This window comes from Physella acuta, unplaced genomic scaffold, assembly GCF_028476545.2.
Source record: "Physella acuta isolate Inbredline_101_S28 unplaced genomic scaffold, ASM2847654v3 ptg001766l, whole genome shotgun sequence".
Classification (NCBI taxonomy): domain Eukaryota; kingdom Metazoa; phylum Mollusca; class Gastropoda; family Physidae; genus Physella; species Physella acuta.
The window spans coordinates 8,618-22,183 of record NW_026733276.1 but is presented as its reverse complement, the minus strand read 5'-3'; the positions used below and the strand labels follow the sequence as shown (position 1 = coordinate 22,183).

The 13,566-nt window shown below is 38.1% G+C and overlaps 1 protein-coding gene across 1 annotated transcript; it reads right to left on the bottom strand.

Moving 5' to 3' along the window:
• Positions 1-586: 586 nt before the first annotated feature.
• Positions 587-3,727, bottom strand: LOC131930387 (dentin sialophosphoprotein). Its single transcript, XM_059286851.1, has 2 exons — positions 3,626-3,727; positions 587-1,701 (listed from the first exon to the last, which is right to left on the bottom strand). The coding sequence occupies exons 1-2, from the start codon at positions 3,693-3,695 to the stop codon at positions 698-700; spliced, it is 1,074 nt and encodes a 357-aa protein (XP_059142834.1). The 5' UTR covers positions 3,696-3,727; the 3' UTR covers positions 587-697.
• Between the last annotated feature and the right edge of the window lie 9,839 nt (positions 3,728-13,566).

Genomic DNA, 13,566 nt, shown 5'->3' with positions numbered 1-13,566 from the left:
GGCGGGGGTGGGGGAGTGCACTGATTAAAATATATATTCCTATATCAATTTTATCTTTTTTTTGGTCCGATTGCACGTTTGAAATTCAGTAATGCAGCCAGAGTTTCTTCCAGGCATCTCTTCGGGGGGGGGGGGGGGGGGCGAAGCCCTCTTGAATATTTTTTACCGCCCCCCCGAACGAAATGAAATTTATATAATTTATATAGAAAATATATACTTTTAACAGTGTCCGCCCCCCCCGAAGAAAGTCTACCGCCCCCCCCCCCCGAAAATTAAGTTAAGTAGGTTTGTGAGCGTCCGACTTGTAGCTGTACAAGAAACTAAATAAGCAGCGGTGTCACTAGTTCGGGTGTCACTACACCCCCTTCAAACAATTTTGCATTTTCGGCTTGGTGTCACCCCTCTCCCTTACTATATTATATATTTATCAGGTTAATACATTGTTTTGATAGTAAATTAAACGATTTGTTAAATTTGGTGTCACCTTTTAATTTGGTGTGGATCGCACCCCGCCACGTCTTGTTTTATGAATGGAAGTAAGTAATAAAAAAAAATTGAATAAATAAAAAAAAAACAGTTTTTAATTTTTTTTTTTACTTATCTCTGGAATGATTAAAATATATTAATACACATTAAATAAAGCTTTCAGAACCGTTGAACTAGCTTTTGGGTAGTAAACGTTAACTTGCATCATATTTTACGCAGGTAAAACCTCCACATCAGCCGAATCATCTTCTTCTTCGTACTCTGGGTATTCTGCGGATTCGTCTTCTTCAGATTCTAAGTCACGGGATTCGTCTGATTCTCCAGATTCGGAATCTCCTGATTCTGAATCGCCTGATTCGTTTTCTTCTGATTCTGAGTCACGTTTTTCCAAATCATCGAATTCGTCTGATTCTCCTGATTCGGAATCTCCTGACTCGTTTTCTTCTGACTCGTTTTCTTCTGACTCGTTTTCTTCTGATTCTGAGTCACGCTTTTCCAAATCATCGGATTCGTCTGATTCTCCTGATTCGGAATCTCCTGAGTCGTTTTCTTCTGACTCGTTTTCTTCTGATTCTGAGTCACGTTTTTCCAAATCATCGGATTCGTCTGATTCTCCAGATTCGGAATCTCCTGATTCTGAATCGCCTGATTCGTTTTCTTCTGATTCTGAGTCACGTTTTTCCAAATCATCGGATTCGTCTGATTCTCCTGATTCGGAATCTCCTGAGTCGTTTTCTTCTGACTCGTTTTCTTCTGATTCTGAGTCACGTTTTTCCAAATCATCGGATTCGTCTGATTCTCCAGATTCGGAATCTCCTGATTCTGAATCGCCTGATTCGTTTTCTTCTGATTCTGAGTCACGTTTTTCCAAATCATCGGATTCGTCTGATTCTCCAGATTCGGAATCTCCTGATTCTGAATCGCCTGATTCGTTTTCTTCTGATTCTGAGTCACGTTTTTCCAAATCATCGGATTCGTCTGATTCTCCTGATTCGGAATCTCCTGATTCGGAATCTCCTGAATCGTTTTCTTCTGATTCCAAATCACGGAATACTAATCCCCCTGTTTCATTTTTTTCTGATTCGTAGTCTTCGTTTTCATATTCCGGGTATTCGTATTCTCCTGTTTGGTTATTCTCTGAACCGTATTCTTCGTATTCATATTCCGGGTATTCGTAATCTTCTTGACGTTTCACCTCATGATCAGCCTTTCTACCTGTGTAAGTAAAAGAGCAATTTTAACAAACGGTGATAGTATTGAGAAAGAGGAAGAGGGATGTATACAGAGATAAAATGAGTGAGTGATAACATGTATGAGGAAGGTTAAGTACGAGAGAAGGAATGCTGTTGGTTGTTTGCCAGAAAATAACATCCAAATGTCGATTGTGGTCGGGTGGTAGAGCGCACAACTGCTAGTCCGGAGGTCTCGGCAGAGGCGTATCGAGGGGGGGGGGGCGGGGGTGCGGATCGCACCGGGTGACACCATTTAGGGGTGACACCAAGGCAAAAAATAGCAAAATATATAATAAAAAAAAATGACGGGGGGGGGGGGGGGTGCAAATCGAAAGTTTGATGGGGGGGGGTGTGCAAATTTGTCCCCGGGAAGGGTCGCTACTCCTTTGGGGGGGGGGGGGGGTGACACCGTTAAGTGCCGCACCGGGTGACACGCGACCTCGCTACGCAACTGGGTCTCGGTTTGATCGCGAAGAGCAAACTGTCACAGGAGTTAGCCTTTCGAGCATTCGGGGGTGTTCAGCTGGAGTGACGTCACACTTTTGCATTATAAAAAAAGCAACGTTAGAAAACGAGTTTTAGCCGTTATTTCGCGTTTTAGAAAAACTGTGTTGATTAATTGTCATAGAAATGTATTAAAATACTCTATGTTGACAGAATTCAGACTATATTTTGGAAAGGTATCGATGTTTCAAGAAAAATTTAACTGCAATTTTTAAAGGGTGTTGTAGGATGAGATTTGACGTCCTTGGGGGGGGGGGGGGGGTTTCTAGCTTTTTGTGACGATGTGTGACGGAGGGGAGGGGGGAGGTAAAAATCGTCGAAAAAAAGCGTGATGTCAGGCCAGAAGTATAAACACTATGACGAATTAGCTCTTCAAAAATGTATTGTTTTTGAACATTAACTTCCGTTTCAATCTAAAACGCCTCAATTCAACGGTTTCGTTTATTTTTAGTCTTACTACGGTAGAAAAAAAATATATTTAAAGCTAGAAAAATATTGAGACAGATTCTTCAATTATTATCTAAAAAAACAAACAAACAACAACCTAAATTTGCCTTCTCGAAAGCATTTACTCTAATTAGTTTTAAAGACTTGAATACACAAATATCAACGTGATTGATACAGAGATTTCTGTCTTGAATTGAAAATTTGAATGCTGCACCATAATGCTCCACCCACTACCTTTCAAACAACTTATTAAAAACGTCTTTAATAAAGCATATCTAGAAACTAAAACTAAAATTTAAAAATAAAGCTATATTAGCGGGGGAAAAAATTCAATTATTAGTGAATATTTTTAAAAATTGCATACATTTTTTTCTCAATAACAAGCTTTTATGTAATTATGCACTAAAATGGAGAAAATAAATGATTTTATTTAAATATAAAATAATGCACAACTATTTAAATTACTATAAAGAAAAGCGTCGGTCACTATATTATCTATTGGATACCTTTACAAATATTTAGGAAGAGGCCCACGCTTTTTTAGAAGTAATTTAATAGTAATTTAAACAACAGTGCATTATTTTATGTTTAAAGAAAATAATTTATTTTTCTCCTTTTTAGTGCATTATTATTAAAACGGTTTTTTAAATGCATGACTAAACACTATTGTGCACTAAATGAAGATGATATTGAGGTATAATAGTGCGGAGAGAGTAGTACAAGACAGTCTACTAATTTCAGAAATTTTTAATTAATTGATAAAAAATTAATTAGGCATCCTTTTAAATTAAATACTATGTCATATTGTATTGTCTTTAAGTCTTGACCCACGTGCCAACTTTAAAACGAATCGCTCAGTTAGAAGTGTCAGAAATTTCGCCCGTTTCGATCTATGACGACAAAGGAAGCAAGTTGAATAAAAGCTTGTAATAATTATTTTTAAAAAATCACATTACCCAAACTGAAAGCGTAACCGCTTGCAAAAGCTACGAACAAAACCACAAAGAAGATCTTGAAGTTTGCCATGGTTAAGCAGAAGCTTTAATGAAACGGATGGGAATCAGACTAGCATTTATACAAAACGTTATGAGAATCGGATTGTGCCATATGTTGTGTTGGGGTAAGTTGATACAACATGAAGACGTATCAAGTGATGTTGGTATGCTGAGAAAGGGAAATAAGGCGTGATTAAAATACGAGTTGTCGTTCTTGTGGTGATACGGGATGAAAGAAAGAAATCAATGTTAATGTTGCGAAATAGCATAACTTGCATAAGCAACGTGGCAATTCAGTAGTTTTGTTTAGAGTTGCAATTAGTAGGAGTTATACAGACACTACGCGCTGTGATTTAGTTTTGGTTATACCCGTTTTAATGTCTAAGTTGCCGTCTTAGGGGACATCTATGAATGACGTCACGCTTTTTAAGACGATTTTTACCTTCCCCCCTCCCCTCCGTCACACATCTAAAAATGACGTCACACCTCAGCCTACACCCCACCCCCCTCAAAATTGCATTTGAATCTTTCTTAAAACATCGATTTTTTCCAAAATCTTTTCTGAACTCTTTCAAAATAGAGTATTTTAATAAATTCATATTACAATTTATTTAAACAGTTTTCTAAAACACGAAATAACGGCTAAAAAAACCTTATTTTCTAACATTTCTTTTTTATAATGCAAAAGTGTGACGTCACACCACCCGACCCCTCCCCTCCCCCTCATCACACACCATCACAAAATTACTGACCTCCCTCCCCCCTACGAGTGTGACGTCATTTATGGACGACCCCTTTATGGGTGGTCTTTGAGGCTTTGATACACATTTTCTGTTTGACTGTGGCATACTTATTTAATAGTGGCAGAGCCTTTATCTTCTATTCCATCTTGTAGTGTAAATCACCAGTGTTTCTTTCAGGCATCTGTACGGAGTTATGTCCACCGACCCCGACCCCCTAACGAGCCCCTAATCCACCGACGGAATAGAAAAAATATACAATTTATACAGGAATATACAATTTATATAAGAAGTTCTAGACTCATCCTTAGTTATTGGCCTATCCAATTTAACAAAAAAAAAAAAGAAAGAACAACAAAGGCTTCCGTTTCCATTTCTCTTTCCAAACTATCATTGGAAATGGTTCTGGGCCAGTGGTGAGTTTTGAAAAGTCAGCCTTTGTTCTTGAATGATATTTTTTTCCCTCTTTTGTGTGGCTACAATGGCTGGCTTAGCTTTAATGATACATGTTTTTAATTTCAGTGGTGTAGTCAGCAAAAAATAAACCGGGAGTGATCTCCCCTAAACTTTCTCGAATATTCTAATATAACACTACGTGGGATGTCAACTCGGAATATAGACATGATTTTTGTTTACTTAAACTTTTAAAAATAGAATAAAATCTAGTAGAAAAAAAAATTGCGCACCAAGCGAGCACCAAAACCAAATGTGCGTAATAGTGCGCAATATTATTAGTACTTTATAAATTTATATGCGTTTTTTGAGAAATCGGAAATAGCGTACATTAGTACTTCCGGTCAACGGAAATTACTCAAAATTTGATAGAAGGTAGAGAATTAGATCTTTTACTTACATGTGAAATTTCATTTATCTATCTGAATTAGTACTCAAGTTATAGGCTTTTGAAAAATTCAAAGTAAAAAAAGTACCACTTCCGGTTATCGGAAATCGCTCAAAAGTTGATACGGATCTACGATTTTGATATAATACTTATATATGAAATTTCATCAACCTAGCTGTAACGGTACTCAAGTTATCGTGTTTACACACAGACACACAGACACACACACACACACAGACATACGGACAAGATTGCAAAATTATGTTTTTCCGTATCAGTGAGGTGTAAAACGTCGAGATTTGTAAAAATCTCGATTTTTTTTTGCACGATTACAATACTTTCTCTATACTACGTATATACGAGAAAGTAAAAATACTAGAAAGAAACCCTGTAAATCATTATCCAACCCACCTATTAGTATTGTCTATCTCCTGAAGACACAACTTCTCAATGGGCCAAGCACGGCTTGGGGTGGTTGATGCAGTCCGCACTGGGTGACAGACACAAAGGGGGTGACACCAAAACAAAATTTACCTAATTTCAACGAGAAATTCTGCTTTTTTCCCTTCTATCAAACTAGTGGCCTTTGTTGTAGAATTTCTCCCTTAACGGGCCAATTAACTAGTAACAAATAATCGGTAATACATTTTAAAAGTATCAAACATTTTTGTTTTGCATCAGACATGTAATTTACAGCGTTAGTTTACCTTGCCATGTTCGCTTTAGTATTACAATTTTCATCATCGGCTAGATTTACAATAGTAATATTTCTTTTGACATGTACTTCCCTCCATTTAAGACTTTAAGATGGTTTAATTATACATCAAAAAATTTCTAATTAAAATTTTATTTTTAAACCTGAAAATGTAAATGTGTAATTAAATGGGGGTTAAATGTTATTTTTCTCTCAGCTGTGGTGGTTTGAGGGGGGGTATGTGTTATAAGTAGAGCAGAAATAAATTTGGGATTAAAAATAAAGAAAACTATTTTAAATATTATAATCAGCATGGAGCCACATAAAATCAAACATTCTTCCCTTTCAAGCAGTCATATCTATTGCAGTCCTCCCAGTTTATTTATTTATTTTTCTACCTTCGTTTTTTTTTGCCTCAGACATGTAATTTACAGTAAATTACAGCATCAGTTTGCCTTGCATGTTCGCTTTAGTATAACAATTTTCATCATCGGCTAGCGCAGGGGTCTCCAAACTACGGCCCGCGGGCGGGATGCGGCCCGCGAGGTCCTCTCATCCGGCCCTCGGAGATAGTTTTGTCCACGGAAAAAGAAATGTTTGTTGGAGGTGGCTGAGGAAAAAATTATAAACAAATTGAAAATTTAGCATTGGGTGCAAATGCCACTGAAGCAAATGTGGCCAGTTGTCCAGCAAATGACCTCCTTAAAGGGCGAACAGATGCCTGGAAGAAACTCTGGCCCCCAAACTGATATTTGATAGTCAATGCGGCCCTCGGGCTGAAAAGTTTGGAGACCCCTGGGCTAGCGGATACATCAAGGGCAGCATACAGTCATTGCCAGGGGTCAATTTTGTGTCTTGGAAAATTTTTGAATGGTAGATCCGTATGAGTATTTCAGAGACACTTCTCTCACGGTCGTTTTTGTTTCTGTCCATGGGTGACTACAATCTGAACTTTTGACTTCGCAGCTGAGGATGGAGCACAGTAAACTAAGCCAGGGGTCGGCAACCTGCGGCTCGCGAGCCGCATGCGGCTCTTGTGATATCAAGATGCGGCTCTCCAGCTCCTTGCACAAATACTAATAATCTTAATAATATAATAAAATATTTGAAATAAAAAATATGTTAGTGGCTCTTTAAATCCATGGAAATTTTGAAAATTGTAACTTTTGGCTCTTCCGCTTCAAAAGGTTGCCGACCCCTGAACTAAGCAGTCAAAAGAAACCGAGTTGCACACCTTATTTTAGTCTAGTTCTTATGCCTTTTTACTTTATCCGTTTAATTATACAATTGATGTTTTTGTCTTTGAAACTGTGTACCAAATAAAATATTATTACTATTTTAAATGTTTAAAAAAATATAATTAAAAAAATAAAAACTGTGGGAGGACTGCTAAAGGTATAGATGTTTGAAAGGGAAGAATGTTTGATTTGATTAACTCGTCGTACTCAAACATTCCGTTTGCTTAAATTTTTTTGTAATTTTGTTTTTCTTTAATCCCAAATTTATTTCAGCTCTATTAAAAAGCCCAAACCCCCTCAGCCCACCACGCCGATGGGAAAAAAAATCCCTTAAATCATCATTTAATTACACATTTGCATTTTCGGATTTATGAAAAAAAGTTGTAATTAAACGTTTCGTATTAGATGTATGTATAAGTAAACCATCTTAAATGAATGTATTCTACAAGTAAGACGAAAGTATTATTATTGTAGATCTGTATCAGTCCTCGCAAGCTGACAATGAGGGCTGTAATGCTAACTAAGGCGAACATGCAGGGTAAAATTATCAAACATGTGTAGCGTACATAGAAGGGCCTTACAAAAAAAACGTCACCCGTCGGAAACATGATACCATTATTAATAAATGGTAAGTTACTTTATTATACGTTATACTTATTTAATAATATATCGTTATTATATTAAAAATCAAGAGTAAAATTTATTCCCAGTTATGAAAAATTTCAGAATATACATTAAAAAACATTAAAAGTGCTTATTTTTTTTAACAAATTTAAGAAAATTTCCCCATTATTTAATACTTACTTTTGTATTTTGATTTTAAATACTTTATTTTACCCACTCTTTGTTTGTTTCCCTTATCTACTTCTGAAACACAAATGGGATGCAATTTAGAATATGAATTATTTTAACTATTAAATTTAAGTGTTTTATATTTATAATCTAGGATTCTCTAGAACATGGTAGACGAAAACCAGAGGCGTTTCGGGTTTGGGAGAGCGGCGAGCCGAGAAAAAGCGATATATATATATATATATATATATATATATATATATATATATATATATATATATATATATACAGCTGTATGGCGTTACTTCGCTAAGGTGAAAAATATATTCGAACTTTACTCTGTAGAAAACAAAATAACACGCCATGTAGGCCGACAACACAAACCAATATATTACACAAAATAAAATACAGCACAAAATATACACGCAACATAACCAATAACAAGAACCGCAACTCAATCTTTTTTGCAGTCCTTGTAAAAATTTTTTTGACCTAGTGGAGTATTAAGACAAGTTAATTACAATACGGGAAATAATCACTCTCTTAATATTAATATGTATAGATCTACATATTTAATTGTAATTGTCAAATTCAACTGGATAAATAATTACTGTATTATTTAATATTAAAGTTTATTACGATTTGTTTTAAATTTTTTACTACAATCAGAATCTATATATATAATTCTCTTCTTGGAGCCCATAGAAAACACTAAGCTGTAAGCGCGCTCCCTACCATCCCCACCCCTACATTACCTAGTGAGATGTGGTTCACGCTAAATGTTTACAATCGTAGAGCCGGGTTTAGTGACGGCTTTTAGGGGCAGATAATTTAGTTTGAAACGATTTTAAACCTAGGGGAGGTAACTAAGAGGAGTTTGCTTTCACGGGGGGGGGGGGGCGGTGGGGTAGGGGTTGGGGAAAGGGGGGGGGGGTATCGTCCTTATCGAGCTACTGATAGTGTATTAAGGCAAATATTTTCAGTGGCAGCGTTGTTACTGTCGAATTCACAAATTATGAATTACTGAAAAGTAGAAAATAAAACAAATAAATAGCGGCGTATGAAATGATGCGCCGCGGGTCGGCTCGTAAAATATATTTCTTTATAAATGCTAAAACATCACAGATAATTTATAAAAACGGGGTTGGTATAAACATGCGCATTTATTACGGATGGAAACCTAGAACTTATAAAAAAAAAAAAAAAAAAAGCCCACATATAGAATATTTAAATTTTTAATCTTGCACAGATCCGTATATTTTTGAAATAACTTCTACTTTTTTGTGTTCTTTAAATACTATTTTTTAACATAATGTTAAGGTTTGGGTTAGTAGATCACTATATTGCTCACACACCTCTTGATTGGTAATTGCAAAAACAATATTCACAGAGTTGTACCTATTTCAAACGTTGTGATTCTGATAGTAAATTAAACAACTATAGTAGTTCTTTAATTGAAGTTTGCTTATTAAGAGTTTGGAGGCTGTTGTACTCTTACCCACAGTGTTTTTATATTGTTTACCCCAGGTATGTACGTATATGTTCGTTAAGTACATCTGTACGTGCTGATCATCTATTCATACTAACGTTCTTGAAGTTGTGTGAGAATGCGTTTATTTTTCTGCAAATTTATTCAGCTTCCTCCCCCCCCCTCTCCCCCATATAGTTGCATATGATCATCTATTCATACTAACGTTCTTGAAGTTGTGTGAGAATGCGTTTATTTTTCTGCAAATTTATTCAGCTTCCTCCCCCCCCCCCTCTCCCCCATATAGTTGCATATGATCATCTATTCATACTAACGTTCTTGAAGTTGTGTGAGAATGCGTTTATTTTTCTGCAAATTTATTCAGCTTCCTCCCCCCCCCTCTCCCCCATATAGTTGCATATGATCATCTATTCATACTAACGTTCTTGAAGTTGTGTGAGAATGCGTTTATTTTTCTGCAAATTTATTCAGCTTCCTCCCCCCCCCTCTCCCCCATATAGTTGCATATGATCATCTATTCATACTAACGTTCTTGAAGTTGTGTGAGAATGCGTTTATTTTTCTGCAAATTTATTCAGCTTCCTCCCCCCCCCTCTCCCCCATATAGTTGCATATGATCATCTATTCATACTAACGTTCTTGAAGTTGTGTGAGAATGCGTTTATTTTTCTGCAAATTTATTCAGCTCCCCCCCCCCCCCCTCTCCCCCATATAGTTGCATATGATCATCTATTCATACTAACGTTCTTGAAGTTGTGTGAGAATGCGTTTATTTTTCTATAGATTTATTCAGCTCCCTCTTCAGAAGATGTCTATCGAAAATATTCTATATCAGCAGACCAGCAAGGGACCTGTAGTTTCCCTTTCGGCTAGTATCGACATATTAAAGATAAGGAAAATCGTTTTTTACGAGGCACACTTAGGTAAACCATTACCCTACGTTTCTAGACTGATCTCAAAACCCAAAGGCCTCCTGTATAAAAGAGGAATGGCTGAATTGATCTTGACCATGGGGGGGGGGGGGGGGGGGGGGGGGGGGTGTGTCGCAAGGGGGGCTGCGAAATGGAATTTAATAGAAAACCTAAACTTTTACCAGTGTCTGCACCCACACCCCGGAAATGTCGACCCCCCCCGACAATATCAATTGCCCCCCCCCCCCTCCCAGGAGAAAAAAGTCTGGAAGAAATACTGAGCCTGACAATTCAAGAAAAGGGGTCATCCATAAATGACGTCACGCTTTTTTGACGATTTTTACCTCCCCCGCTCCCTTCCGTCACACGTCGTCACAAAAAGCCAGCCCCCCCCCCCCTAAAATGACGTCACACCTCGGTCTACAACCCCTCTCAATATTGCTGTTGAATATTTCTTAAAACATCGATATTTTTCCAAAATCATGTCAGAACTCTGTTAACATAGAGTATTTTGATCAATTCCTATTACAATTTATTAAAACCGTTTTCTAAAACGCGAAATAACGGCTAAAACTCGTTTTCTAACATTGCTTTTTTATAATGAAAAAAAAAGTGACGTCACACCATCTAACCCCCCCCCTCTCATCACACACCGTCACAAAATTACGGACCCCCCCTCCCCCTACGAGTGTGACGTCATTTATGGACGACCCCAAAGGCTACCAACGTGAATTACGATCGATCTGTAGGTGGTTGACGGTCAACATACAACAGGTATAACTCAAACAGCAGATGTACAGGCGCTAAAGTTGACAGACCTTGTGAGAAAAATGCGCCTCGCACATGCCTGGCGCTGAGCTAGGCGACGATAGGTAAGCCAAGAAGTAGGATAGATCTACTTGCGTTCAGTTATTAAAAATGTGATATTAGGGGTACATAACATGACAGTTTTTAATTCGTAGTTTCAGTAGTGTTTGCTGTTTTTTTTTTATTGTTGTTGCTGAACTTGTTTTAAATTTTATTTAATTATTCTCCGAAAACGGAGAAGGGGGGGGGGTGTACATATGTCCCCGGGCGCCGATCCCTAGAGCCAAAATAAGCTCATTTAGCTGCTATTTTGAATTATAAACATAAAAAAATATATGGGGGGGGGGCGCCAAATTGAAAGTTTGTCCCCGGGCGCCGGGTGGGGTCGCTACGCCTCTGCCAACATGTCACCTTACTATATTGTTATGTTATCGAAAGGTGAAGAGATAGATAGTATTGATGACTGCAGTGTGGTAATTCTTCGGATGGTAATTTAAAAGAACAGGTTGTAGTCCTATTATTGGTTAAAAAAAAATAACATCAACTTTAAAATTCGTATCTACATAGACAGTGAGGGACGGCGTAGTCGAGAGTATCGAGTTCGGAACTTGGTTCGGACTTGTGACTATAGGACGTCCATGAGTTTATCAACCTCTCATAGGTACGGTGAGGAAAGTATAGACGCCTGGGCATAGTGCTGACCACACTATCCCTTCAAATGCAGGTGTCAAAAACATGAACTCTACTTCATCTGCTTGGATCGCTTGGTCTAAAGAGGAATCTTTACTTATACATACATAGCAATGGTCCTAGGACCTTTGACCACAGGTGCTTTGACCATAGGGGGTTTGACCATAGGGGGTTTGACCACAGCGGAGCTTTGACCATAGGGGCTTTGACCATAGGGGGTTTGACCACAGCGGGGCTTTGACCATAGCGGTGCTTTGACCATAGGGGGTTTGATCATAGGGGGTTTGACCATAGGGGGTTTGACCACAGGTGTTTTCTCAGCAGAGGGTCTTTGATCACATGTGGTCTATCAACTCGTGTTTGATCACAAGCGCTGTGTCGGGCTTTGATCATAGGTGTTTTGTCCACATAGGGTCTTTGATCTCAGGTGTTTTGTCCACATAGGGTCTTTGATCTCAGGTGTTTTGTCCACATAGGGTCTTTGATCTCAGGTGGTTTGTCCACATAGGGTCTTTGATCTCAGGTGGTTAGTCCAATGCTGTCCATATATGGTAAGGATTTATTTTAAAAGTTACTAAATTATATTTTAAATTTCGACTTGATGTAATATGTTAAATCATCATGTACAAATACAAGTCATCTAAACTACTCTATGTCAATTTGTTAACGGCATCAACCCTGCTGCGTTATACTGTCTCTTGACAAATAAAACACTACCCAGCTGAGAAGCGATACAAGATGCTGCACGAAAAAGTACAACGTGCTGTGCAGATATATGGTCAAACAGATGTACTGACATATTTGGTTGCTATAGCACATCTGTCATTTAGTTAACCATTTTATGTATTACATCTTTGACTATATTGTTGGCAAGTTTTGTATCATTTTTTATCCTTTATATATGCTATGTATTTTCAAGTACATCTACATTATTTATTTGTGAAACTTGTTATATAACGCATTATTTGTGATTCATTTATATTTAAAATAAATCTATGAGGACTAGCACCAGCCTTTATGTGGAGACTAAAATATAGTTCTTGGCTTTTTTTAAATACATGTTAATTTCTATTAACGTACTCTCAGGAAACATGTATAAAATCGTGTTAATTGTATCACACCTATGATCAAAGCCGGACACAGCGCTTGTGATCAAACACCAGTTGATAGACCACCTGTGATCAAAGACCCTCTGCTGAGAAAACACATGTGGTCAAACCCCCTATGGTCAAACCCCCTATGATCAAACCCCCTATGGTCAAAGCACCGCTATGGTCAAAGGCCCGCTGTGGTCAAACCCCCTATGGTCAAAGCCCCTATGGTCAAAGCTCCGCTGTGGTCAAACCCCCTATGGTCAAACCCCCTATGGTCAAAGCACCTGTGGTCAAAGGTCCGCGCACCCATAGCAATACCACGACCAGAGTTTCTACCAGGCATCTCTTCGGGGGGGGGGGGGGGGGTAAGCCCCCCCCTGAAAAAATTCTACCGCCACCCGAACGAAATGAAATTTATATAATTTATATATAAAATATATACTTTTAACAGTGTCCGCCCCCCCCCCGAAGAAAGTCTACTGCCCCCCCCCCCCCCCCCCCGAAAATTTCAAGTGCCCCCCCCCCCCCCCCCGGAGAAAAAAGTCTGGAAGAAACACTGACCACGACACACAAGACACACAATCCATACGGTCACAAGACTAGCCT